The 26,848-nt window shown below is 38.5% G+C and overlaps 1 protein-coding gene across 4 annotated transcripts; it reads left to right on the top strand.

Moving 5' to 3' along the window:
* WTAP (WT1 associated protein) lies at nucleotides 1-26,848 on the top strand. 4 transcript variants are annotated; one of them, XM_060029691.1, is made up of 8 exons: nucleotides 6-615; nucleotides 7,204-7,241; nucleotides 10,605-10,660; nucleotides 13,901-13,959; nucleotides 14,995-15,122; nucleotides 18,856-19,034; nucleotides 24,000-24,154; nucleotides 25,570-26,848. In XM_060029691.1, the coding sequence occupies exons 2-8, from the start codon at nucleotides 7,212-7,214 to the stop codon at nucleotides 26,151-26,153; spliced, it is 1,191 nt and encodes a 396-aa protein (XP_059885674.1). In that variant the 5' UTR covers nucleotides 6-615; nucleotides 7,204-7,211; the 3' UTR covers nucleotides 26,154-26,848. The 4 variants fall into 4 exon arrangements, with proteins under 4 accessions (XP_059885677.1, XP_059885674.1, XP_059885675.1 ...); XM_060029692.1 differs by lacking the exon at nucleotides 6-615 and adding an exon at nucleotides 755-909; XM_060029694.1 differs by lacking the exons at nucleotides 24,000-24,154; nucleotides 25,570-26,848 and adding an exon at nucleotides 19,252-20,481 and having other exon boundaries at nucleotides 1-615.

Here is a 26,848-nt window from a genome sequence, read left to right as displayed (position 1 = left end):
TCCACGTACTAGACAATAGCTCCCCGGTTTCACCTCGAGATTTCAAGGCGGGGACGAACCAAGCGTCCAGGAAGCAGCACTTCCTGACGGAAGAAAGAGCATCGGTTTCCAAATTCTCAGAACTTCAAACAGCAAGGGCTCACGAAGCCTCAATTGCTCGCACTCCCCGCCCACGGCGTTGCTCCTACGGTTGCACCTTGCCGACAGCGCGCGGAAGCATCACAGATGGGTGCTGTACCAAAGGACAGCCAATCACACGCCGCCTTCGCCCAGATTCCTCCGCCAGAGGCAGCGCCGCAGCCGCAGGTGGCCCGGCGAGCTTGTCCGCCCGGGGAGCGCGTCCACCCGGCGCCGCCAATCGCGACCCCCGCCGCCCTTCCCGTGATGCCCCGCGGCTGACCTGCGACCTCGCGGCTCACCACTCCCTGAGGCCCGCTTCCCTCCCCGCCCCCGCCGAGGTCGCAGCGCTTCAGCGGCCGCGGGGCGTGCCACCCAGGCGCAGCTCCTCCTGTAGCGACTCGAGGCCCTCAGCGGGCGCCCTCCTTTCGCCTTTCCTCCCCGCGGCTGGGCCCGGCGGGCGGGAAGCTGTGGCCGTGTCCGTGAGACAACTGGTCGGTGAGTGGGCCGGGCGCTAACATGGCGGGGCGGAGAAGCGGGCGGGCGCCGGCGGCGTCGCGGGGCGGGGCGGCGGGAGGAGCGGGAAGGGGGTGGGGCGACGGGACCTCGCTTCCTCCCTCAGCGCCATTTTGTGGCAGCGAGACCTGCAAATAAAGGGGAGAGCCGGGGCTGTGGCGGGAGGAGGAGCGCGGGGGCCGGCGGCAGCGGGGTCGGGCGGCCTGGACAGCGAGCGGGCAGCGCGGGGTCAGCCTATGTGACTGGGCGGCGCCGGCGCGGCCTCCGTCAGGAGAGGTAGGTGCGGGCCGCTCGCCGGAGCGGCGGCGAGGATCTCGGGGTCCCCAGGGCTGAGGCGCGGCCGCCCGGCCCGGGAAGGGGCGGACGGAGCACAGGGGGCGACTCGGGGTTCCCGGGCCCGCCGGCCTCCCGTTAGCCGCGCCGCCTTTCCGCCTGCAGGGACACTTCCGCCACCCCGAGGCCATTTTACCTCCGTCCTCAGGGTCCCGGGGGCTAGGTGGGCGCTCCCGCGGGGCGGGCGACAATCGGAGGCCGCCTTCTCGGTGCGCGTCCAGTCCCCGCCCCGGTGTCGCCGGCTCCCACCTCGGCCGGAGCGCGAGGACTGGCGGCACGAATGAGTTCAGCAGGGGAAGGAAAGCAGCGTTCGTTGACCAAATCGCACGTCGCGCAGTAGCTTAATATTGCAGCTGCGTTGTCTTGTGGACTTCCATTTTTAAATGATGGCATGCGTTCTGAATTAAAAAGAGAAAAATTATTTATTGAATTAGAGGTTTTCGTGAAATTTTAGAGTCTCACCTCGGATCCCTGTAAGGCTGTTATTAATTTTTTAAACCATATTTCATGGGAGCACATAGGAAAAGTCCAAGTTTGTTTTGATGAAGTCAGTTGGATATTTGATCCTAGAGGACTGTGTTAAAATCCTTAATAACCGTGTTTATAAAGCAAGAAACGATTCTTTTGTCCGAGATTTAAAAAGATAAAGAAATACTTTCATGATCATGTTACAGTCCTGAGTTGTCCATGTAGTTTTCCTTCTCAGAATTTAGTTAATTCCATTGCTGAGGAGGATACGTGGAAGTCACGCGTCTGTCACCACAAATCCTACCGGGTTTTTGTTTTGTTTTGTTTTTGAAGTATAGTCGATTTACAATGTTGTTAGTTTCAGGTGTACAACAAAGTGATTATCGACCGGGTTTTTTATTTAAAAACTTTGACCATTAAGACTTCTGTGACAGATAAACATGTTGTAGACATTTAAAACCCCGTATAAAGCTACCGTGAAAATCTTTTCAAGATGCCTAAATGTTATATATGTACACATGACATTTAGTAGCATCTGATTAGGCAAGTTGGGGAAAGAAATTGCGGTGCATTAGAAATTGGGAAAGAAATTGGGGCTTGTGATAAAGAGGAGGTTCAATTTCAAGGGTTTTGGTGGCTGTATTCCTAGAGTGCGTTCAGATTTTACGTTATCTTAAGCAGATAGCTATAGCTAAGAGATCAGTATTTTCACTTCTCAGTGGCGGAACTTAGGCAAACTACCTAAATTTCTAACTCCCAAAGGACAAAAGTACTGATAAAAGTGTATCCCAGGCACTGCTATTTTTTACTTAGCTCATGTAATTTATAGAACTTCATAATATATAGCTTTCCTGATTGAATTTTGAGTATTTGTCAGAAATGGGTTGGTATAATACAGAAAATCCGTAGCAGCCTTGTGGCATGGAGATGAGAGTTGTAATAATTGTATTTGTACAGTACGTTACAGCTTTCAGAGTCCGTTACACTCTTGTATGTATGTATAGGTGTAATATAGAATTCCCTTGAAAATATTCTTTGTTTAGAGGTCTTGATCATTTTCATTCAATTGTACATTATCTTGCTCTTGAAAAAAAATATTTTTCTTGCTCTTTAAAATTTTCTGTTGCTTTGCTTTTGCAAAGCAAGATGTAGATAGTACTTGGTTTTATTCTTGTTTTTATTACCTTCCATTTTTCTGCATCTAAGTATTTTCTATTACTAAGCTTACTAGAGCAAAACTTTTCAATATTCCTATGACAGTATATCCCATTAGATATTAAGGCGGTGTATCAGGCTAGATTCAGTGCTATAAATAAACATTCTCAACTCTAGAAAATGTAGTTGGTGGAATTTACTTTAATCTTTCCTAAATACACATTAAAATTCTCTTTTATGTTAATGTTAGTATTTTATTTGAAATATCTTTTGTTTGTATAGTATTTTTATGGCACTTAAAACACTGACATTTGTAGCACTTTGTGGGGCAGGCAAAACTGGTATCCTCTTTTTGCTGATTTGGAGACTGCAATCTAGAGAAAGTGACTTGCTCAAGATCACATGACTGATATACATAGTCAAGAAAAATTGGTCTTCCAGTTCCTAACAAGTACACTTCTACTATAGTGCCTAGGCTAATACAGTGTCAGATTATTAGTTTCTTACGTTTAGTTGTGATGAGTTTCAGCAAGGTAGGTGATTTCTTACTGAAGTGTTGGCTGGTACTTGTTTCTCTGTTAAGGGAGAACTGAGTTGCATAACTTGGGATCATAATGCTAAGAGCCAGAGAAGTACTGAGATCTGGGATGCTAGGCTCCTAGCGTACCAAAACCGAACTCTCCATCATAAGGTGTTTCTCAGTGTAAAGGCATTAGGAGTAGATGGTGGTTCTGACGGTCTAAACTTAAGAGCTATATTACCTCTGAATTATCCACATGGATAACAAAACTTTACATAAAACATAAAACCATGTTTTAGCCAGTCCTCTTAAACTTGCTAAAAGGTAGCCAAATTGGTCAATTTTTGCTTTTTTTCTATTTTGCTTTTCTGCATTCTCTTGCTAATGCTAGAGAATTCTAGCATTCTAGAATTCTAGCATTCTCTAGCTAATGCTAATTCTCTAGCATTCTCTACCCCCCCCCATTTTTTAATAAGTAGCTGTTTTAATCTGAGCTAATCACCTAATGATTCATAACCCTTTTCATCATCTGGAAAATGGAAAGTAACTTCGACTGTAGAAGTTGTGGTTATTAAATAAGTGATTCATAGCACTGGGTATATATTCATTTTTTCCCTTCAAGACTCAGGGTTCAACTCCAAATGATATTTCAGTCATTCTGTTTTTCTGATATGAAAATAGCTTGTTCTAAGAACCTGGAATATCCATTGTCTTTATGAATGTAGAATTAACTTTAGATGGTATTGTGCTTGTCAGTTGTGCTAAAAAAAAATTGCCTTGGGGAGTAATAAATTTCACAGCACATGTGCAGTGGGAGAGTCAGAATTGAGAACCAGGTTCTATTTTGATTAAATAGTTGAATGTTGATGCTTTCAAATTTTAAGCCTGTTTCTAATTTGCCTTTTGTCACACTGTCCATTTAACTGTTGTGGCATATCATGAAATCTCAAGCAAAGATTGACTTTTCATCTGCTAAAGATAAGGGAGGAATTTCTTACTAAATGCTTATGCTTTGATTTCTCAAGTCACATATTCCATAACATGTGGAGTGACTTGTGATTGAGAGTCAACATGTGAAACGCAAACATATACAAAACCTGGATTTATCCCTGACTTACATTACAAATTTAAACATCTATTTTTATAAAGAAAATGTAGGTATTCTTTAAGCAGTGTGTAATTAGAATCTACCCAGCGTCAAGCTTTTTAAAAGGAGAGAGAACATAAGCCAGTGTTAAAGATGTAAATAACTTGCTGTTTAGAATTCTGAGAATTGGAGGTCACCAAGAATTCTGCAGTGGGGCTTAAAGACAAAAACAGGAGAGTCCCCTGATGGTACAGTGGGTAGGACTCCGGGCTCCCTATGCAGGGGGCCAGGGTTCGATCCCTGGTCGGGGGAACTAGATCCCACATGCCACAACTAAGAAGCCCGCATGCTGCATATGGCATTATTACATTCTTTTTTATGGCTGAGAAATATTCCATTGTGTATATGTACCACATGCACAGTTTTGAGATGGGAAGCCTTTAGAAGGATTTAACCAGAAGACTGACATATAGGTACACATTTATATACTATTTAAGTATGTTAAAAGTTCAAATGGCTCAAATTTTCTTGTACCATTTTAATACGTTATTAGTACGTTATTGATATTTACCTACTATTTAGCATTGGACAAATGGGAAGTTCAAAGAAAATGTTAAACTTGAGTTGTGGATTCCAAGAGGTTGCAGTCTAGTGGAGTGAATGCCCATTAAAACCATTTTCAAATATAAGTAGTCAGGCCTCTGGAGGTGAACATGGTGAGCGTTTGTTTCCAAGTGCTTGGATTCACTCTAGAGTCACGTTAGGATAATCAGTCACTAAGCAGCTGTCTGTAACTTGCAACAGAGATTATAAACTGGGTGATAAGGGGGCTAAAGTAGGCAGGGGCCAATTCAGAGAAAAAATACCGATTTTTAAAACATAGAAATATGGTCATGTCTTCATAGGTGTTGTTTGGTCATAGAGACTTGATCAACTCCATCAGCTCAGAAACTAATGATATATGCTCAGGTTTTTGTTTTACATCCAATGATAAGATTATCAAAGAGGGAAGAATTAAGGCAGTTAATTTATGATATGATCAATATATAATTTTTTTCCTTAAAATGTACTGATTTTTTCAACTCAGTGTACCTAATCTGAAAATCAGGGTTTAGTGACAGTATGATTAGAATATTTGAATTGGGATTGTATGTAATATAAAAAATGGTATTGAAAATCATCTCCTTTTGAGGAATCTCAGATATTCATCAAGAAGTCAAGTAGCTTTTAAAACTCAGTTTTACACTGTAAATTCTTTGATTAAGTTATTTTTATTGCGTATAATTGACATGTTATTTTCAGGTGTACAACATAGGGATTTGATGTTTGTATACATTGCAAAAGGATCACCACATAAATCTAGTTACCATCTGTCACCATACATAGTTACAAAACTTTTCTTCTTGTGATGAAGATTTTGACTCTTTCAGCAGCTTTCAAATCTACGTAATACAGTATTATTACCTATAGTCACTGTGTTGTACATTATATCTCTGTGACTTATTTACTGGCTACTTATTTAATTGTTTGGAATTTGTAGTAAGTATGGGCAGGTAAAATAAACTAAAAAGAAAGTTTAAGATGTAAGGGAAGATTTATGACTTTGCTGCTAGAAAGGATACCTAGGAATAACTTTAAATTAGCTTCTCTTTGTTAAATTTGAATATTAGGAAATAGCACAAGTCTTTTCAGTAAGCATAATAAAGTTAATGAGAGTATTTCTGTCATTAATCTTTTTCAACAGGATTAAGTGAATTTTATGTAAATTTATAAAAGAAGCTAATTTTGAGATACAAATTATTCTGTGACATGAAGTTAAATAATGTAGGGATATTTTTATTAAGGTGTAAATACCTTCATACCTGCATTGTGTAGTGATGAATTATCATGAGGATGATAGATTTGACCTTACTATAACAATGTTAATTCTGTAAAAGGAAAGGCTTAGCAACTGGTCTTACCCTTCCTCTGTCCTTTCAACAAGATGCCTGAGATACTGCCTGAGGCCAGTATCGGACTTCAGCACAAACCTATTACTTCTGCTGCCAGATTTGTCTTTCACAGGGCAATTGTAAGAATGCATTGAAAAATTGTATTTCTTTGGGACGTCCCTGGTGGTCCAGTGGTTGATTATATTTCTTTCAATCCTTTGTGGCAACATTACAAAGAATGATCAACTTTTTTATAAGAGAGTTTAAAAAAAAACCTAATAACAATAGTAATGTAAGATGTTAACAAAGGAGAAACTGGGTGCAGAGTATATGGGAACCCTGTAATATCTTTGCAGCCTTTCTGTAAATCTAAAACTAGTCTAAGAGGTATATAATTTTTTTCACAACTTTATCGGAGTATAAATGCTTTACAATGTTGTTAGTTTCTGCCGTGCAACAGAGTGAATCAGCTATATGTATACATTTTATCCCCATATCCCTTCCCTTTTGAGCATCCCTTCCACCCTCCCTCTTGAGCATCCCTCCCACCCTCCCTCTTGAGCATCCCTCCCACCCTCCCTCTTGAGCATCCCTCTAGGTGGTCACAAAGCACTGAGCTGATCTCCCTGTGCTATGCAGCAGCTTCCCACTAGCCATCCATTTTACATTTGCTAGTGTATATATATCAGTGCTACTTTCTTACTTCATCCCAGCTTCCCCCCCACCCCACCCAGTGCCCTCAAGTCCGTTCTCTACGTCTGCGTCTTTATTCCTACCCTGCCAGTAGGTTCATCAGCACCGCTTTTTTAAATTCCATATATATGCGTTAGCATACGGTATTTGTTTTTCTTTCTGACTTACTTCACTCTGTATGACAGATTCTAGGTCCATCCACTTCACTGCAAATAACTCAATTTCGTTCCTAAAAGGTTTATTTTAATTTAAAAAAATAACCGAATGATTTGGTCATAACTGAGTTCAGTAATAAATTCGTTTGAAAAAGCCAGTCTTTTTTTCTTCCTACCTTAACTGGAAGAAAATCAGTTGACTTTCCTCTCTTTATTCCTTTTTTCTAGGATTCAAGATGACCAACGAGGAACCTCTTCCTAAAAAGGTTTGTTTTTTCAGCAGTTTCTAAGCACTTCTTTTGACTAATAGAGTTGAAGGCACTATCCATATTGTTTGCTTTTGTTTATTCCCTTGCCTTATATTAATAGCATCATGGGTGTATAATGTGCGAGACGTTGTATCTAATATGTAATATATTTTAGAATATTTTCAGCCTTTGGAAAACTTTTGTAATAATGACATCCCCATGGTCAACTTGTAGCCTTTATCATATGAATATTCCCAGCTATATAACTACAAATAATGTCAAAATAAGAGATTATTTTACAAGATCCTATAAGTTACTTATTTTCTTTTTTTTCCTAACTTAAATCCCTTTGGTTGTAATGCAGAACCACTTCCATATTTTTCAAAACAGTTTACAGCTAGTTGGTTCTTAGATTCTACCATTTCCTCTGAAGTTTTATTTTCTAGTCTCATTTTCCCCATTTTTTCTTCAGTTTAGTCACTATGACACACACACAAAAGAGGTTACAAAAGAATAACAGTTTCTAAGGGGTATTTATAATTCAGTTGGGAAAGTAGGGGTATGTGCTTATTAACCAGTGAATATTTAAGTGGACAATTTAAATAGTAAATGTTACGGAAATTTCTGTCCTAAGTTTTGGGGTCAAGTGCTTTAACAGTCTTGAGAATTACTGGGTGCTTTCTGTTAGGCTTTTAATATATTCTGGTATAATGATTTTCCCTTTTCTGTTTTCTGATAGTAACATGTTACTGGTAAATGCTACAATTTGAAACATTTTTATAAAGAAAAATGTTTTAATATCTTATAAGGGAAATTAATAAGACTTAATTTTATATTAAAGTAGGAGAGGTGCCTCAGCTTTACAATCTTCTTTTGGTATAGAGAAAACATTTAATATTTCTCAATTTGCAAAACAATTTCATCTCATTAGAATATTATGCCCACTTTAAAGAACTTTTTATTTTGAAAAAATTACTGATTCATAGGAAGTTGTAAAGAAATGTACAGGGAGGGGGCTTCCCTGGTGGCGCAGTGGTTAAGAATCCGCCTGCCAATGCAGGGGACACAGGTTCGAGCCCTGTTCTGGGAAGATCCCACATGCCGTGGAGCAACTAAGCCCGTGCGCCACAACTACTGAGCCTGCACTCTAGAGTTCACGAGCCACAACTACTGAGCCCATGTGCCACAGCTACTGAAGCCTGTGCACCTAGAGCCCATGCTCTGCAACAAGAGAAACCACCGCAATGAGAAGCCCATGCACCACAAGGAAGAGTAGCCCCCAGTCGCCGCAACTAGAGAAAGACCGCGCTGCAATGAAAGCCAGTGCAGCAAAAAAAAAAAAAGAAAGGGCTTCCCTGGTGGCCCAGTGGTTACGAATCCGTCTGTCAATGCAGAGGACATGGGTTCAAGCCCTGGTCCAGGAAGATCCCACGTGCTGCAGAGCAACTAAGCCCGTGCGCCACAACTACTGAGCCCTCGTGCCACTACTGAAGCCTGCATGCCTAGAGCCTGTGCTCTGCAACAAGAGAAGCCACCGCAATGAGAAGCCAGCACACAGAAACGAAGAGTAGCCCCTGCTCACTGCAACTAGAGAAAGCCCATGTGCAGCAACAAAGAGCCAACGCAGCCAAAAATAAATAAATTTAAAAAAAAACAAAAAACTTTAGGACTTCCCTGGTGGCGCAGTGATTGAGAGTCTGCCTGCCGATGCAGGGGACACGGGTTCGTGCCCCGGTCCGGGAGGATCCCGCATGCAATGGAGTGGCTGGGCCTGTGAGCCATGGCCGCTGGGCTTGCGCGTCCGGAGCCTGTGCTCCGCAACAGGAAGAGGTCACAGCGGTGAGAAGCCTGCGTACCGCAAAAAAAAAAAAAAAAAAAACTTTATAAAAAAAGAAATGTACAGGGAGGTTCTGTGCACTCTTTACCCAGCCTCCTTCAGCGTTAACATCTTGCATAACTGTCAGACATCTTGCATAAGAATATCAAAACCAGGAACTTGACATTGGTACAATCCACAGAGCATATTCAGACTTCCCTGGTTGTGCGTGCATTCTGTGTGTGGCTCTATGCAGTGTTATCACTTGTAACTTAATGTAAACAGCACCACAACCAAAATAGTTACCTGAACCATTACCACAAGTCTCTCTTACGCCATTTTTTATAGCCACATCCATCCTCTCCCACTCCATTCTTAACTTAACCCCTGGCAACAACTAATCAGTTCTTCATTTCTAAAATTATGCTATTTCACAAATGTCGTATATGTGAAATTATGCTGTATTACATATCCTTTGAGTTTTTTCACACTGCATAATATCCTTCAGCTTTATCCAAGTGATTGCATATGTCAGTTGTCTGTTTCTTGTATTGCTGTATTTCATGGTATCATAGTTTACTATTCACCTGTTGAAAGAAATCTGGGTAGTTTCCAATTTTTGGCTATTACAAATAAAGCTGCTGTGAGCATTTGTGTACAAGTTTCTGTGTGAAAATAAATTTTCATTTCTTTGGAATATGTGCTTAAGAGTGCAACTGTTGAGTTGCATGGAACATCCATTTTTAGTTTTAAAAGGATTCGCCACACTATTTTCCAGAGCAGCTGTACCATTTTACTTTCTCACTAGCAATGTATGAAGGCTCAGTTTCTCTGCATCTTCACTCAGTATTTGGTGTTACCACTATTTTTTTATTTAGCCATTCTAATAGGGTGTAATGATAGCTTATTGGGTTTTAATTTGCATTTTCCTAATAATGATACCTGTTTTAAAGATAACAAATAGTCCACCTTTTAAAAACTTCGTTCCAAAAAATAAGACTTTTTTTTTTTTTTTTTAGATGTTGGTAGGAGTTTATTAATTAATTTATTTTTGCTGTGTTGGGTCTTCGTTTCTGTGCGAGGGCATTCTCTAGTTCTGGCAAGTGGGGGCCACTCTTCATCGCGGTGCGCGGGCCTCTCACTATCGTGGCCTCTCGTTGTGTAGCACAGGCTCCAGATGCACAGGCTCAGTAGTTGTGGCTCACGGGCCTAGTTGCTCCGCGGCATGTGGGATCTTCCCAGACCGGGGCTCGAACCTGTGTACCCTGCATTAGCAGGCAGATTCTCAACCACTGCGCCACCAGGGAAGCCCAAGACTTTTTTTTAAAAAACGTCGTAGTATGTACTGAGCCATTTAAGTTTCAGACATTTCAGTACAGGCTTCCTTTTGGGAGGAGCTTTGTGTGTCTTTGGTAAAAAGGGGATTCCTAATAACAGAAACCAGCAGTTGAGGGATTAAAAGTATGATCCTGTCTTCATAAAAATAAGAATATAAGTGCCAGTGGTATTTAATATTTAAAACCTTAAGAAAGAGCACTTAGTTTGTATCATAATTCTCTTTATAGGTTCGACTGAGTGAAACAGACTTCAAAGTTATGGCACGAGATGAATTAATTCTCAGGTAAAATGTTCTTTTACCAAATAAAAATCTTTCTATAGAACATTATGTTGTGATTCTGTACTATAGTGTTTATGTGAGGTATTGTTTTGTTTTTAATGTTAATACATCCTCAAATCATTTAATATATTTTTTGAACCTCTTTTCTACGGCCTATTTCTTCATTATATAAACATTGGGGAAAGCATAACACTTCAAAGAACTAAAGCACTAGCTTGGGTAACTTCTAGACTGATAGGTAACTTGACTTTTTTTCTTGTAGAGGGCAAATATTCAGAACTTTAACTTGAAAAGCATTTGTACTTCATGTGTATAACTTGCTATGGGGAAAGACCCTGTTCTCAGGAAGCTTTCAGTTTACCAAATGAATAGACTTGTTTTGATGTAGTTAATTTTTTTACTTTTCTGCGTAACATGGAAAAGTTGTACTCCTTAAGGATATTCTTCTCGTTGTGGAAGAAATATATTATTTACTGGTGAAGCAGAGTTACTCTTTCTCATAACTGTGACCTTGGTCAACTCATTTAACTTTATATATCTTTCATTTTATTATCTGCAAGTTAAAGCAGTTGGATTAAATTACTTTTAAAGATGACTTCCAGCTCTGAATTTCTGTGGTTATCTTAAAATGTCTTACTAAAGCAGATTGTCAAGTACAGCATTATATTATTCGTTTTTCAAATGTAAGAAATCAGAAAATGGGATCACGCATGTTTTGTATTTTATAACTTAAATATATTCTTTTTGCATTTTATCACTATGGTAAGTTTTTTACGAGGTAACTTTTAGATAAAAATAAAATGAATATTTCAGAGCAACCTGCAAGTTCATTGAACTTTTTTCCTCTAGAAATTTCAAGGAATTTTTACTTGAGGAACTGAGTAAATTTAACAGAGTGGAAGTTGGGGAGAGAAAAGGTGGTTTTATAAGATAGGGAAACACAGATGACATGCTCCATTGTTTCCTAGAGCCCAATAATTTCCCACCATTGTTTACTTAACTAGCTACACTCTATTGCAGACATGCTCTTTATTTTCCTTTACCGTAATCTCATGCATAGAAGTTTTTCTATTGCATACCTTCATTTTCCTGCACATAAAATTTAAATACTTAGTATTTTAAAATACTTTTGCCCTTTCCTGCTGATGTAGACGCTTGTGATATACTGTTGATGTTCTCTTTGTACCTCTGATATGGTACACTCCTTGCCTTTTATCCTTTCTTAGATAATTCCTCTGGTTAGTATGTGCCGTCTCTTGATTTAACTGTTGGGGGAGAAATCGGTACTATAATCTTAATTTAAAAATCAGGAACAATTTTTTATGTTAAATTACCTTTAAGGTTTTAAAAATCATGTGCAATTTATATTCTTGAGGTAGTTTAATTTATTTAGGGACTTCTCATTTATGACTTTTAAGTAGGTTTTTTCCTCATTAATTCTCTTTGTGATTTTAAATTAACTGCTACTTAGTCTCTTTTTTCTACTTGATGAGGATGTTTGTGGTTTGAGCTTTTATATATATATTTTTTGTTTGTTTTTAATTAAGGCTGCATTGGGTCTTCGTTGCTGCACGTGGGCTTTCTCTAGTTGCGGCGAGCAGGGGCTGCTCTTCATTGTGGTGCGCGGGCTTCTCATTGCAGTGGCTTCTCTTGTTGTGGAGCATGGGCTTTAGGCACTCGGGCTTCAGTAGTTGTGGCTCGCGGGCTCTAGAGCGCAGGCTCAGTAGTTGTGGCACACAGGCTTAGTTGCTCTGCTGCATGTGGGATCTTCCTGGACCAGCGCTCGAACCCGTGTCCCCTGTATCGGCAGGCGGATTCTTAACCACTGCGCCACCAGGGAAGTCCCTGAGCTTTTATATTTCTCGTTTCCTCTAAAATAAATAGTTCTTATATAACCTCCACAAAACATCTTTATTCATCCCAAAATGTTGAATGAACTCCTCTTTGTGTCCTAGGTTGTAGAGGCCGTAAAAATGAGCATGCCCTTGGCCTAGTCTTTATGTAGAATGGATTAGCTTGATATTATGGAATATTTTTGTTCATTGTGTTGTAATGTTAATAAATCTCACAGCAAACTTGTCAGAGGTTTTAAGATTATAAAAATATTTTCTAAAATCAAAGTAAATTTTAATTAGCTGTAACTGAAGAGCACCTTGAAAACAGCTCTTAAGTAAGCAAGGTGGCAGACAGCTTACTTTCCAGGAGCAGTTGCTTAAATGTAAGACTGGGGAAAGTTTGTTAACTGCAGTAATTGCCAAGAGCAGCTAATATGGCCTATATTTTGAGGGTAGAGGAATATAATGAAGAAAGGTCCTGATGGCATATGGCATGTATGGAAGTTGTTTCTGCTAATTAGATATGCTTTTGAAAAATAGTATGTTCTCTCCCCCCCACACTTTTTTTTTGTTGTTGTTACTTTGAGAGAATCACGTGGTATTTTCACGTAAGAGCCGAGATAACCTTCAGTCCCTTATAATCAGGCACTTAAAAATTTTTTTTTAATGTTTTTTAAATTTTATTTAACTTTATTGATTTTTGGCTGCGTTGGGTCTTCGTTGCTGCGCACGGGCTTTCTTCTAGTTGTGGCGAGCAGCGGCTGCTCTTTTTTGCGGTGGGCAGGCTTCTCATTGCAGTGGCTTCTCTTGTTGCAGAGCACAGGCTCTAGGCACGCAGGCTTCGGTAATTGCGGCATGCGGGCTCTGGAGCGTGGGCTCAGTAGTTGTGGCACACGGGCTTAGTTGCTCCGCAGCATGTGGGATCTTCCCGGAGCAGGGCTCGAACTGATGTCCCCTGCATTCGGATTCTTAACCACTGCACCACCAGGGAAGTCCCTAGGCATGTTTTTTAAATGCCTTTTGTTTGAGGTGGAGAGCATATCTGAAAAGTACGGTTAAGTTTTTCAGTCAGCTTCCATAATCCAGGCAACATGCTGAACATCAGTGATACAAAGTCCTGTATGGTATGTGATCTGACCCACGGGAACACTGCTTGGTGTATTTTCAGCAGGGAACACTTTTCTCTGTATTTCCATTTACCTAACTCCTGTAAGTTGAGAAGGAATAATTTTGAAGTGACTCATTTATTATGGGTTAAACTAGATTTCTGGTTATCTCAAAATGGAAGAGACATTAAAATTCATGCAGTGGAATTCTCAGTATTATTTAAAGCTTATGGATGTGGTTTTCTAGTATATTTAATAAAAGCAATTTAAACATAACTAATATGGATTTATTTTTGTACTAGGTGGAAACAATATGAAGCATATGTACAAGCTTTGGAGGGCAAGTACACAGATCTTAACTGTAAGTTTGAGTTTTAGCTTTCTAAAAACTATGTGACTATTGCCTTTTAGATTGTTGTTATAAGCACAGGATAACTGGTTTTACTAAGTAATTTTTATTCAAGCATTTTATTGAGGAACTCTGTCCAGGCACTATGCTGGGTGCTAAGAAATAGGTGAATGAGACATGCTGTCTCTTCTTGAAGAGTTTGCAGTCATTGGAGAAGACCAACATGCAATAATCTTAGAATAGCACTTCTCTTTTAACTGAAGGTTCCGAGAGAGCATAGATAGGGAAATTCACAACTACTTGAAACTTTCCTTGATGTGTCCCTTCCACAGAGAAATTTCAAGTGAAGCATGAGTTATTACTCTAGAAGAGAGAAGCAACCAGTATTAAATTTATGATAGCTTAAATTGTAACAATAGGATACAGCTATGTATTTATGGATTTTTCAACATCTGCTAAAAATAATACAATTTAGTCTTCAGACCAATTTAGTCTTTGTCACTTTTCACTGAGTTAGAGTAACATAATATTTGTGAGTATAAAAACCAGTACACTTTTCCAAGTTCAGAAAGCTTAATATCCTAAAATCTCAATTATTTTATGATTATAGTATAATCCATAGAAGTTGTGAACATTATGAAAACTTAAAGTAATAATTGTCTCTGCAGTTACGGGCATGTTTATATTGAATAGGTTAAAAACGGTACTAATCAGGACTTTCTGAATACTTCATAGTATAAACAGATGCAAATAACGAAGTTTCCTGGTGTTTGTTGGCAACAGATTAGACCATAACAACGTAATCCCGTCTAGCATTAAGTGGCTGTGGACCCGTATAACAGCACTAACTCCTAAAAGAGCACTCATGATCAGGAACAGATTTCATTGTTACAGAAGCATTGGTAGAATAGAAAGTAAAGATTTAAACTTGTTACCGTGGTTTTTATCATCTGTTCAAAGGCAATCAGAACTTTCTTTTGGTTAGTTCACTTTGATCTTGAAAATTGTATTTCATGATGTTGGGGTTTTTTTTCCTTTAATCATCAGCTAATGATGTAACTGGCTTAAGGGAATCTGAAGAAAAACTAAAGCAACAACAGCAAGAGTCTGCACGCAGGGAAAACATTCTTGTAATGCGACTAGCAACCAAGGAGCAAGAGATGCAGGAGTGTACTGTAAGTATTTCAAATGTTTTGAAGTCTTTTTGAGGAATTGGGGTTTGGGTCACATGATGACATGTATTAATTCACATTAAGCTAATTTTGTTACTTAATAGGAATTATAGATGCACATTTTGTTAAGGTAGAAATACTTTGAGCTTAAATGTGCTAAATGTAAAATTTTGATAGATAACCTTTCATTATTGGATTTAAAGTAATTTTTCTGTGGCCAAGAAGTCAAAAATCTTAAATTATTCTCTGAAATCTCCATGATTTATAAGAATTAGTATATTGGTTCAGATATCTTTAAGTAACTGATATCTGAGGGTATAAGCAGCATTTAGTCTTTACTAAGCAAGCCGTCTGATTAGTTTCTCCTCTGCTGTCTTTACCCGTTTCTGCATAAAGTTATTTTTCTTAGTATCATCAGCTTCTACCATGTCTTTTAATTGTTAATCTTTCATTCGTACTATTTGCCATGTGTACATAGATCTGAAATCTAATGATATATTTGATCCTTTAGCTCTGGGGTTGAATTTAGAGTCAGTTTTATGCTGTCTTTGACAGTCTTAGCCCTTTCTTTTAGTGTTTGTATATGTCAGTTATATAAGATAGGGGCAGCTCTATTCCTGTTGTTCCTAGTAGTTTTTTTTTTCTTTCTTTCTTTCTTTCTTTGGTTTTTTTGTTTTTGGACTGCACTGCGCGGCTTGCGAGATCTTAGTTCCCTGACCAGGGCTCAAACCCAGGCCCCTGCAGTGAAAGTGCTGAGTTCTAACCTCTGGACCGCCAGGGAATTCCCTGTTGTTTCTCATCTTAAAAGCTGAAATTTTCCTGAATTTTTTTGTGTAATCTCCATTTGATAGTTATTAAGATCTAATGCATAAGGCAATATTCTGGTCACTGGAGACTAATAATCTGTGGGTCACAGTTCTGTTTCTTCACTCACCAATAAAATGTTCTTTAGGGCTTAATCACAATCCTTATTCTTCTTGTGCAGACGCTGTCTGTTGTCCACATTCCCACAAAAGTCTTTAGTCCCTTTTCCTTCTTTTTTTTTTTTTGCTGTGCTGTGCGGCATGTGGGATCTTAGTTCCCCGACCAGGGATTGATCCCACGCCCCCTGTGCCCTGCGTTGGAAGTGCAGAGTCTTAATCACTGGACTTCCAGGGAAGTCCCATTCACTTCTTCAAAATGACTTTTTTACCTGTTAAAGAGTAGCCTCTGTTATTTTCTCTATCTTCTCACCATTCCTTTTGTTTCTACCAATTTAGTTTCCATCTGCACTGCCACTGATATTTTTTCTGTAAAGTCACTAATGAACGTATTAAGAAATTTCTCTTTCTCAGCACTCATATGCCTTTACTTTCCCTAACTTCAACTATTGACCATTCCCACCTTTGGCTTTTTTTTTTTTTTTAAACCTAGATACCTGGTTCCAAGAAGTCTTACCAACATTTTGAATATAGGGTTTTTGTTTTCGTTTCTTTTCTGTAACACCCACCCATCCCATTCAATTTTTTTTTTGCTTAGGATTTTCACGTCTAATGGCATGAGTACTACTTCTCAAGTGCCTAGTCTCAAAACCATTTAATTCTTTCTTTTTGTGATATTTAGGACTCTAGGTTCTACCATTTACTCATTAATAGTTTTAGGTTTCCCTGTTAACATGGCACTGTGCCAGATGCTTACACATGCAAAGGATGAATCTTCCCTTCAGAGTGCTAGCACCTGGTAGGTAGAGTGTGAATGGATGGTGCTGATGATAATGTCTCATAAAACCAATGCATCTTGATTTCTTTTTATCTCTTGAATCCTATTCTTGACATTCTAGTCCAGATACTTCTTAACACTTGCCTAGATAGTATGTGCTGTTGACTCATCTCAGTGATTCTGCAGCCATTCCATATACACTGGCAGTTTTGATCATATTATGCCTAATCAGGGCCTTTGGTGATGCCTCATCACCCTTTTTGTCATCTCAACCTATATTTAAGAGTTTTTTCAAGTAGAACCTAACTTTTTCCAGCCACATTTTTTTACAGCTCTTCTCTGCACAGGCCAGCCGAAGAACTCACTGCTCTTTCAGTTAGAACACAGTGAAGTTTTGCAGAGAGGGCAGCAGGAGCAAACACAAGGAAATGGCAAGCTTATGTGTAGCAGATGAGGGCCGTTCACTGTGTAATCTAAATACTAGTAACTATGTTCGTGTAAGAGAGGCAGTGTTTTCTTTAGTGATAGTGGTACATGCTATATGTTACATGGCATGCTTTATTCCTGTTAGATTACCTCAGCAGCTTGCATTATATTGAATAAATAGGTGTACTTTTTGGTTTAAAATGAGCTACTTTTAAAATTCCTTAAGCTAAAAGAGGAAAAAATAGTTCTGTTTGCTCAGTGAAATACTAACTAAATGTATCCTACTATATTTGTATGTTTTATGGTAGAAATTAGCTGCTTAGGAAATGTTAGTTTCAGTCCTTTTTTTTTTTTTTTTTGCGGTACGTGGGCCTCTCACTGTTGTGGCCTCTCCCATTGCGGAGCACAGGCTCTGGACGCGCAGGCTTAGCGGCCATGGCTCCCGGGCCCATCCGCTCCGCGGCGTGTGGGAGCCTCCCGGACTGGGGCACGAACCCGTGTCCCCTGCATCGGCAGGCGGACTCTTAACCACTGCACCACCAGGGAAGCCCTAGTTTCAGTCCTGTTTAAGGTTTAGTGTGGAGCAGGATCTTGAACCAGATCTACTTTGGGTGTGAAGAAAGTGATGCATTTAATGATGATACACTGTATCTCATATTTTAGAAATGTATTTTTAGTGTGCTAGTAAATAGTACAACCAGAGTTGAAGTTGAAGGTTTCCTATGTAAGCAGAGGGTTTTGGTATGGTGGGAAAAGCCCTAGATTGGGAGTCAGGAGGCTTGAGAACAAGAATTCTGGTTTTAGTACTGGCACTGAACTAACTATCCTTGGACAGTTGGCTTATTTAATCTCTCAAAAATAAGCAGTTTGGACCAGGTCAGTCACCTTCCAGCCTTACAATGCTGTGAGTCAAATCTACTTGGAGGGGGAAAAAATGCTTAATTTTGGGTTAAGGTGCTGTTTATAAAGCTGTAATGCCAACTCATGTAAATATGTAAGTACTATACATTTTTAAATTTAGAAATGCAAATATGTTTTAAATTATAACCTTGTAACCTGGTGTATTTTTAGGGAACTTGTGTATAGACTAATTTCCCATAAGCACAGATTTACTTACATAAGCAATATTTTAAACTTTGCTTTTTTTCCCCAGTGGGCATCAGCATTTTTAGTAAATATAACAGTGATTGATTGGTTGATTTTTGTACTGTTTTGGTTGCCAACGTGTTAGTCTCCTTATATTTGAAGTTTCTAAATACGGAGTGCAATCAAATGGCCTTTATTTCTACATGGATAACCTTAAATAGTTTCGTGGGGGGGGGTGGTTTCTTCTTTTTTGGCTGCAGAGCGTGCGGGATCTTAGTTCCCTGACCAGGGATCGAAGCCATGCCCCAGCAGTGAGAGTACTGACTCTTAACCACTAGACCCTCCTAACCAAGGAATTCCCAAATAGTTGTTTTTAATTTGTACTTTTTTTAGAGGATTTTATGATCAAGGGGGGAAAGGACTTAACAAACAAGTTGGTAAATCCAGTGAATGAAAGGGATTTTATCTCTTCTTAAGTATGTTTCCTTGGATTTGGTAGTAATTGGTGTTTTTTTGCTTTGCACAGACTCAAATCCAGTACCTCAAGCAAGTCCAGCAGCCTAGCGTTGCCCAACTGAGATCAACAATGGTAGACCCAGCGATCAACTTGTTTTTCCTAAAAATGAAAGGTGAACTGGAACAGACTAAAGACAAACTGGAACAAGCCCAAAATGAACTGAGTGCCTGGAAGTTTACGCCTGATAGGTAAACAAATCATACTCCCCAGTCAAGACTTCCCTGACAGTCCCACTACGAGAAAGCTGTGGTGGGACAGCCAAGTACTCGTTTCCACACCAAGACTCAGACTTTTTGAGCCAAAAAGCCACATTCTTATACTATCCAGCTTGTAATGGGTAATGTAAAACTTACCAGATGAACCTTGTGTTTCAGCTTTTTTCTCTTCCCCCTCCCCTTGCTTCAGAGGCCTGATGGCGTCGGACTATTCCGAAGAAGTGGCCACCTCCGAAAAATTCCCCTTCTAGAACATGTAGACACTTGAGAAGTGTTTCTGTTTGAAGAAAATAGAGGGAGAAACAGAAGTCTTAAGTCTGTGGCACACTGTGTCTTCAGACAGTTTGGAGGAATGAAAACCTAGAGATTTAAAATCATGAATTGAACATGTAAAATTCCAGTAAATGTAAAGATGGAATATGCATCGCTCTTAACCTTGAGCATAGTGACTTAGAGACACTGTATATCAGTTTTGCCAATAAGACTGTGGACTTCGTGATTGTTGTTGAACTTCTGGGTCAAACTCAAATGAGGTGAATTTTGCCTTTAAAGGGTTTATTTGCTAAGAACCAACTTAATAGTCATGAGAGAATTAAATAATAGATGTCAGTACAAGTAGTTCATATATTTAACCATTTAGTTTGGGGCTCCATATTACTTGATTGAGCCTTAAATCAATGTGGTTTTACTCAATGGTTTGTTCTTTGAATGGTTGCTAATACTGTAGATAATCTTACTGAGGACTGTACAAATAATGAAGGTGTGGTATCAAACTTCAGGTCTAAACTGTTTGAAGCATTATAAACATTCATTTCACAACTAGATTGTATAAGGATATTAGCTGTGATGAGACTCACTGCGTTATTTTTTTCAGTAGTGAAATTTATTAAATCCCCATTCCATTCAACAGGCACATGTTGAAAGAGCATTGTCGTTGGTGTTAATGGGGGAATGTGTTCCTTCATTGTATTTGGGCCTTTTGTATTGCACTCTTGATATTAAATTAAATGTGCCTTGAAATAGTTGGTTTTTTTTTTTTGTTTTGTTTTTGGTTTTGTTTTGTTTTTTAAGTTCAAGGATTACTATGATGATTTTGTTGTACTTTTAACATTTTGGTTTTGGGGGGGCTGTGAGAGCAGATTGATTTCGAAAAAATTGTTGCTGTGCTCTTCAAAGTGAAGGAAAAGGCTCTGTGTCTCATTTTTTAAAGACCTACTTTTTTCCAGCTGGTATCATAAAAGACAAGGAGACTTGACACTTGTTGCTTTTTGACACCTTGTCCCAGGATATTGCAGTAGACATTAATGTGGGACAGCTTCACAGGGTGCCTGCCAGAAGATTGGGGACAGAATGTATTGGAACTGTGGGCTGGCCTAAGTGAGACATTTTGTGAATTGGAAAAAAAAAAAAAAAAAAACAAGGTATAGTGATCATTTCTAGCAAATTCATTTGATCATTTAGATAAATGAGGCATTATTTTCTTCATGCTTCCATCCAATCCTGGAGGTGAATTTTTTCGTCAGATCATTCTATAAGTCACCAATTCGAATTTTCACTTGGTGATAATGGAGTCTAAGATGAGTGGAAGATAAATGTTCCAGATTGCCCCAACGTTTAAGTGCAGTTTTAACAAGGGTGACTTAAGTTCTCTCTTAATCATTCAAATAAATTGTAAGTATCTTGTATGTGTGTGCTTTAGGGAACTGGTTGTGGGGCAGAGGGTGGGCTGGAGAAGTGGTTTGTGTGACTTCACGGCAAGAAATCGCTTCTAAAATTCTCACTGCTTGTGGGGGTTGGAGGGTAAGTAACCAAATCTGTTTGAAATTGGCTTCTTGTGCCCGATTTAAGGCTTTTGTGTATATGTTATGCCATTTAAGATCACAGTAGGGAAGACCTATGTATTCTCAGTAGGTCAGGAAATAATTCATAAAAGGTATCATTAACGTACTCAAATTTAGCCAAGCATCTTTCTTTGCCACTTAGGTAACAGTCACCTTGAAGTGGGTTTTTTCTTCTTACTGTTAAAAACTTTTTTTTAATTAATAAGGTAACACGTGCTAATGTATAAAATTGAAACAGTGTAAAGAAAAGTGGAGGTGAAAAGTGAGTTTTACTCCTGGGTGTGACCTTGCCCTTCCCTGTTCAATTCCGCAGGAGTAGTAAGCACTTTTAAATTTCTTGGGTATCATTAAGATAATTTGTGTGCATATACAGTAATTTTATATATATATATATATAGATTTTAAACAAATGTGACATGTATACATACATACAGGTGATTTGTGCCAGGGCTTTCCCCACCCCACTTTATCCTTGGGCATTTTCCCATTTTTTACTATATTTAAATTACTTACCATTTTTAATGGTTATATAATATTTTCATTGTATTAGTAAATCATAATTTACTTTAATTACCTATAAATGGGTTTTTATTTTGTAAAAAGTAGGCTATAAGCCAGAGTTCATCAGGTGGTATAAATACATCATTAATTTGAAACAAATAGTCCTCAATCAATACTCTGTCTGGAATAATTCAAATAGAATGGGTTATGTGGGTTTTGTTTTGTTTTCCACTTTTTTATTCTGTTTTAAGAAAGATCTCATGAATTATGTTGTCCACTTTAGTTAAAATATTTCATACATGTGACAGTGTATATATTTTAGAGTAGTTAGGGGGATATATTGCAGTGTTTTGACAGTTTTCAGTTTGTATTTAAACATTTAGGTACTTGTGTGTACACCTCTTCAGAATACCCTGTCTCCCTTCCCCTTGATGACAAAGCAGTGTACAGTGTCCGTTCTTTTTTATAAATCATTCTCTTAAATTATTTCCTATTGTATTTTCTTTGTGGGTTATTTGATTTTTAGGAATGAGTTAGTTTTTTTTTTTTTTTGGTAAAATGATTCCAAAGACAAGTTACTTGTAATTGGATTCTTACCATCTTTTGTGATATGATGAACACAACACAAATTTTACATGACATAGTAAAATTACAGAATGTTTAAAGAACAGCAGTTTTTTGAAGATTTGTTTTAAAGTGATCACTAAATTTAGAAGTGGTAGGATTATTTTAGAACAGGCATTTATAAAAAGGCATGACTTCATAAATGAATTTTTTTTGCATTAGAATTTGTGATACTTTATATGAGGTTAAGTCAGGTCACAATGTATTGATTTTACTATTGTCTGTGTTTTAAAAAATTCATATAAAAGATTTCTCAGGTTGGTAAACACTGATGCTATATACTTTGCAAGAAAGCAGTGTTGTGGGAGCATAGGCAGTAAAGTGGAAGGAATGCCCCTGTCTTAGATGATGGTGCGTGTTTCTTATTCCTCATTTGATTTGTAAACTCTTGTTCCCTAGAGACTAAAGTCTGAGGGTGCTTATAGGAAATGGGGGATATCTGGAGCTGTAATAACAATGAACAGAAATATCAGCTAATAAAGTTGCCATGTAGAGAAAAAACCCTTACCACATGCTAACTCATGGTTTTCATCTGAGGCTCCTTTGCACAGTGGTACCCCAGGTTTTACCAGAGATTTGTGTAAGGAAAATGTATTAAAAACTTTTGCTTGAATCATATTGGGTTAGAACATGTGCTCTTGATAAAAGAACCTTGCAACACTGAGCCAAAGAATGAGAAACATTTACAAAGTGCTCCCATCTTAAAACATTTAAAAAGTGTGTGTACAGCAATTGCAAAAATGCAACCAAAAGCCCCAGTAACAGTGTCTCAATAAAACTTCACTGCTTTTCTTTAGCCTCATTAATAAGAATAGAAAGAATCACTTTTAAAGAGTTCTAATTTAAGTATATAATTGTGATGTTACCTTTGAAACTTGGATAGGGACAGTTTGATATTCTTGTGATGGAGTAAAGTTCAGAATGACCTTACTGGTTAAAGAATTTTTTTGCTGACACTTTCTATTGTTTTCTTCTTTTAACTCCTTTAATAGGGCTTTCATTTGCCTGATATACAACTTCAAATTCATCTCATCCTTAATAGTAATATAGGGGATGAACATTGATTGCATTTTTGCAATTACTGTGTATATGCACAGAGGTCTATAGTACATTGCACTAGCACTTGGTAACTAATTTGTTGAAAGTATGGCACTCCTAATTTGGCACACACTTACATATTTGCATTATTGATGATAAGTAACTCCAACCTTATTTTTGTGTCGTAAGAGTAATCTTTTCAACATGGATAAAATCTTCACCACATACCAATATTAAAATTTCAAAAACTTTCATCCCAGTTTAAGACAGCTCAAAAGTATATATATCATATGAAATTAAATGAGGGATTGGTGAATAGGAATAGTCTGAAGGCTTTTTAAAAACAGTAACTGAACAGGCCTCACTTAATGCGGTAAATAAACATTCTTGTGAGAACTGCCTATTAAGAGGCATCCTTAAAAATGCTGATCTAGCAGGAATAAATATACTCTCATTCATTTATATATTTATAGGTGCTGATTTTTATATATTAGGTATTTTAAAGAAGTTTACATTTGAGGTTGATGTTACATTTACCCTTTCAAGAACTTTTCTGTTCCATAAAGCTAAGTACCTTAGTGCTTTACTAATACTGTATATCTAAAATGTGTGTTAATTAACTGGCCTGTTTCTATTTCAAATTATAATTTGGGATAAAAATAGATTTCAGAATCAGTTATTAATAGAAACAAAAAGTGGCCATTTAGGTACTTCTTCTTTAGGTTTTTAAAATTTTTGCTGCTGTATTGGCAAAATACTGAAATGTACAAGATGGATGTATTCCAAAAAGAAGATGGTAATTGTAGGGAGGCATCTGCTGTGACATAGTGTTATGTTCTGTATGTGTTACATCTATCGTTGTATTAATTGCAAGCAAAGAAGGTTGTAGAGAGTTTTGTCTTCATTTTGTGATGAATGGCTCTTTCCTTTACAGCCAAACAGGCAAAAAGTTAATGGCGAAGTGTCGAATGCTTATCCAGGAGAATCAAGAGCTTGGAAGGCAGCTGTCCCAGGGACGTATTGCACAACTTGAAGCAGAATTGGCTTTACAGAAGAAATATAGTGAGGAGCTTAAAAGCAGTCAGGATGGTAAGGGGTTTTTTGAAAAGTTTGGTTAAGTTTGCACTGGCTTTAAAATACTGCCAGGCATGAGTATTATAGATTAGAGTGTATATGCTCATCTCTGCCAATGGTTCTATAAAATTATAAGTGAAATATTTCCAATTGAGTCAGCAAACAAAGCCATTTAATCTTAGCGGTCCCCTCAGCCTCCCCCCCCAGCCCCTGAATTGTTTATTGTGCAAATTTCATAAGAAGTTTTTGTTTTTTAGGGGTGGGATTTGGCAAAAGATAGAAAGGCTGTTGTATTATGTAGCTATATAAATTTATATTCAGTGCTTAAAAGAGGGAATATCTTCATTCAACCAATTTCTGTAAGTGTAAATCTTGGAAGTATTTGGCTATTTCCAGGGATCTGAAAATATATATAACTGATTGTGGAAATTCCCTGGTGGTCCAGTGGTTAGGACTCGGTGCTTTCATTGCCGGGTCCGGGTTCCATCCCTGGTCAGGGAACTTAAGTCCCTGCAAGCCGCACGGCACGGCAAAAAATAGAAAATAATAAATAAATAAAAGTATATAGTTGATTTTACCTTTTAAGATCCTATTTAGTGAATAAGATGTAATAGTTCTTTGCTAAGACAAACGCAACTTGTCAGCCACCATCTCTTTTTTCGCTGGGCAAGTATAGTTTCATCCATGCTATTTCTCCTTTGTGAGGAAGATTAGTAGTAAGAAGAATACCCAAGCTCTGGAGATGAGATTAATTGCAAACTGTAGTTAATTGCAAAGAAGGTCGCTAGTCAAGCAATATCTTTAAAACTGCCTTTTCAAAGTGATGGTTCTTAGCTCTCACTATTTATAAATATAGTAAATAGGAGGTTTTGTATAGTAGTAAATGAACTCCCCCTCCACCCCCAAGGCCTTTTTAGAACTTAATAGACATCTGTATTTTTATCAGTTTTCAAGAGTTATTTTCTCTGAATTTTGTTCTTGGATGGGGGATAATCCTTGATGACTGCATAGGCTTCTTTGGAGTATTAGAGTAGAGGACTGCACTTCCCCAGGGGCTAACCTGCTGTGGAGCTGAGACATTGGCTCGGAGGATGAGGAGTAAGGGGCTGGACATGAGGCCCCAGCTCAGCAGACGTGGAGCAGCTTCTGTGGGCTGTGACCAGTTTTATGTGGCTAGGTAGTTTGAATAAATTTAAATTTAGTTGCTTTAATATATTTATTTTAAGCTTTTGCCTTCCTCCCCAAAACAAACTCATTGTTGAATGGCTATTTTAACATTCCAAGCAAAATTTTAAAGTACTCTTGTGATTTTATAATTGTATTTGTTTACTTAAACATTTACTGATTGCCTGGCTTTGTGCAGGCACTAAGAAATATTTTTAAATATGTTAAAAGAGATATTAAAGTAGGTTTGACTCTCCTTTGCACAGAACTGAATGACTTCATCATTCAACTCGACGAAGAAGTAGAGGGTATGCAGAGTACCATTCTAGTTCTTCAGCAACAACTGAAGGAGACGCGCCAGCAGTTGGCTCAGTACCAACAGCAGCAGTCTCAAGCCCCAGGCCCGAGTACCAGCAGGACTACATCTTCTGAGCCTGTAGGACAGGCAGAGGCCACAGGTAAAGACTGCAGTCGTCTGGCCAACGGACCAAGTAATGGCAGTTCCTCCCGGCAGAGGACGTCTGGGTCTGGATTTCACAGGGAGGGGGACACAGCCGAAGATGACTTCCCTTCTTCACCAGGGAATGGTAATAAGGCCTCCAACAGCTCGGAGGAGAGAACTGGCAGAGGAGGTAGTAGTTACGTAAACCAACTCAGTGCGGGGTATGAAAGTGTAGACTCTCCCACGGGCAGTGAAAACTCTGTCACACACCACTCAAATGACACAGACTCCAATCATGACCCTCAAGAGGAGAAAACAGTGAGTGGGAAAGGTAACCGAACTGCGGGTTCCCGCCACGTTCAAAATGGCTTGGACTCAAGTGTAAATGTACAGGGTTCAGTTTTGTAAAAATTTTTCCAGCAAATTTTTATACAGTGTCATTTAATTTGGGAGAGGATACTGTCCAGAAAATTAACGCATACTTTTGTCACAATTTGCCTTTTTTGTGGGTGTTTTTTTTTTCCTTTCCCTTTTTCTTTTTTTCCTTTTTTTTCCTTTTTTTTTTCTTTTTGCTTCAATACCTCTGCCACTTTGGAAACTGTAACAGTTAATTACTTTGAATGTTGCTAAAAGGACATTTTGTGTAGGGTCAAGTTATTTTTATATGAGTTAATGTGAAGTTGTAAATGGAAACCTTCCCTTAAAGTGTAACACAATGATGTCTGTTTAAATCTGTGTCTATCCTAGAACCTGTGCTGTGTAAGGGCATTCTTATTCATGCTGTTATTGTACTTACGCACCGTTCAGACTTGTTAGCATAGCTGTGGGTTTATGACTGCCAGGTCTGCCCAGTACAGTAGTTTTATCACTGAAAGTTGGACTTGTTGAAGGAGTCCTATAGTAGTTTCAGTGTTAGATACAGTTTTTTCCACCATACATCTGTGCATTTTCTCTTTAGGTGACTGAATGTTTAAGAAACTGTGTGCATAGTTACTCAGTTTTTATGAATTGTTGTATCCTGTTAATGCATATTGCTCTGTGACTCCAGTATATCTCACCTGTACTGACCAAACTTAAATAAAGATTTTTATTGTAACTCCTTA

Source organism: Delphinus delphis, chromosome 14 (assembly GCF_949987515.2).
Source record: "Delphinus delphis chromosome 14, mDelDel1.2, whole genome shotgun sequence".
NCBI classification, from domain to species: domain Eukaryota; kingdom Metazoa; phylum Chordata; class Mammalia; order Artiodactyla; family Delphinidae; genus Delphinus; species Delphinus delphis.
Note: the sequence above shows the minus strand (reverse complement) of the source record. Positions and strands in the feature narration are given on the sequence as shown.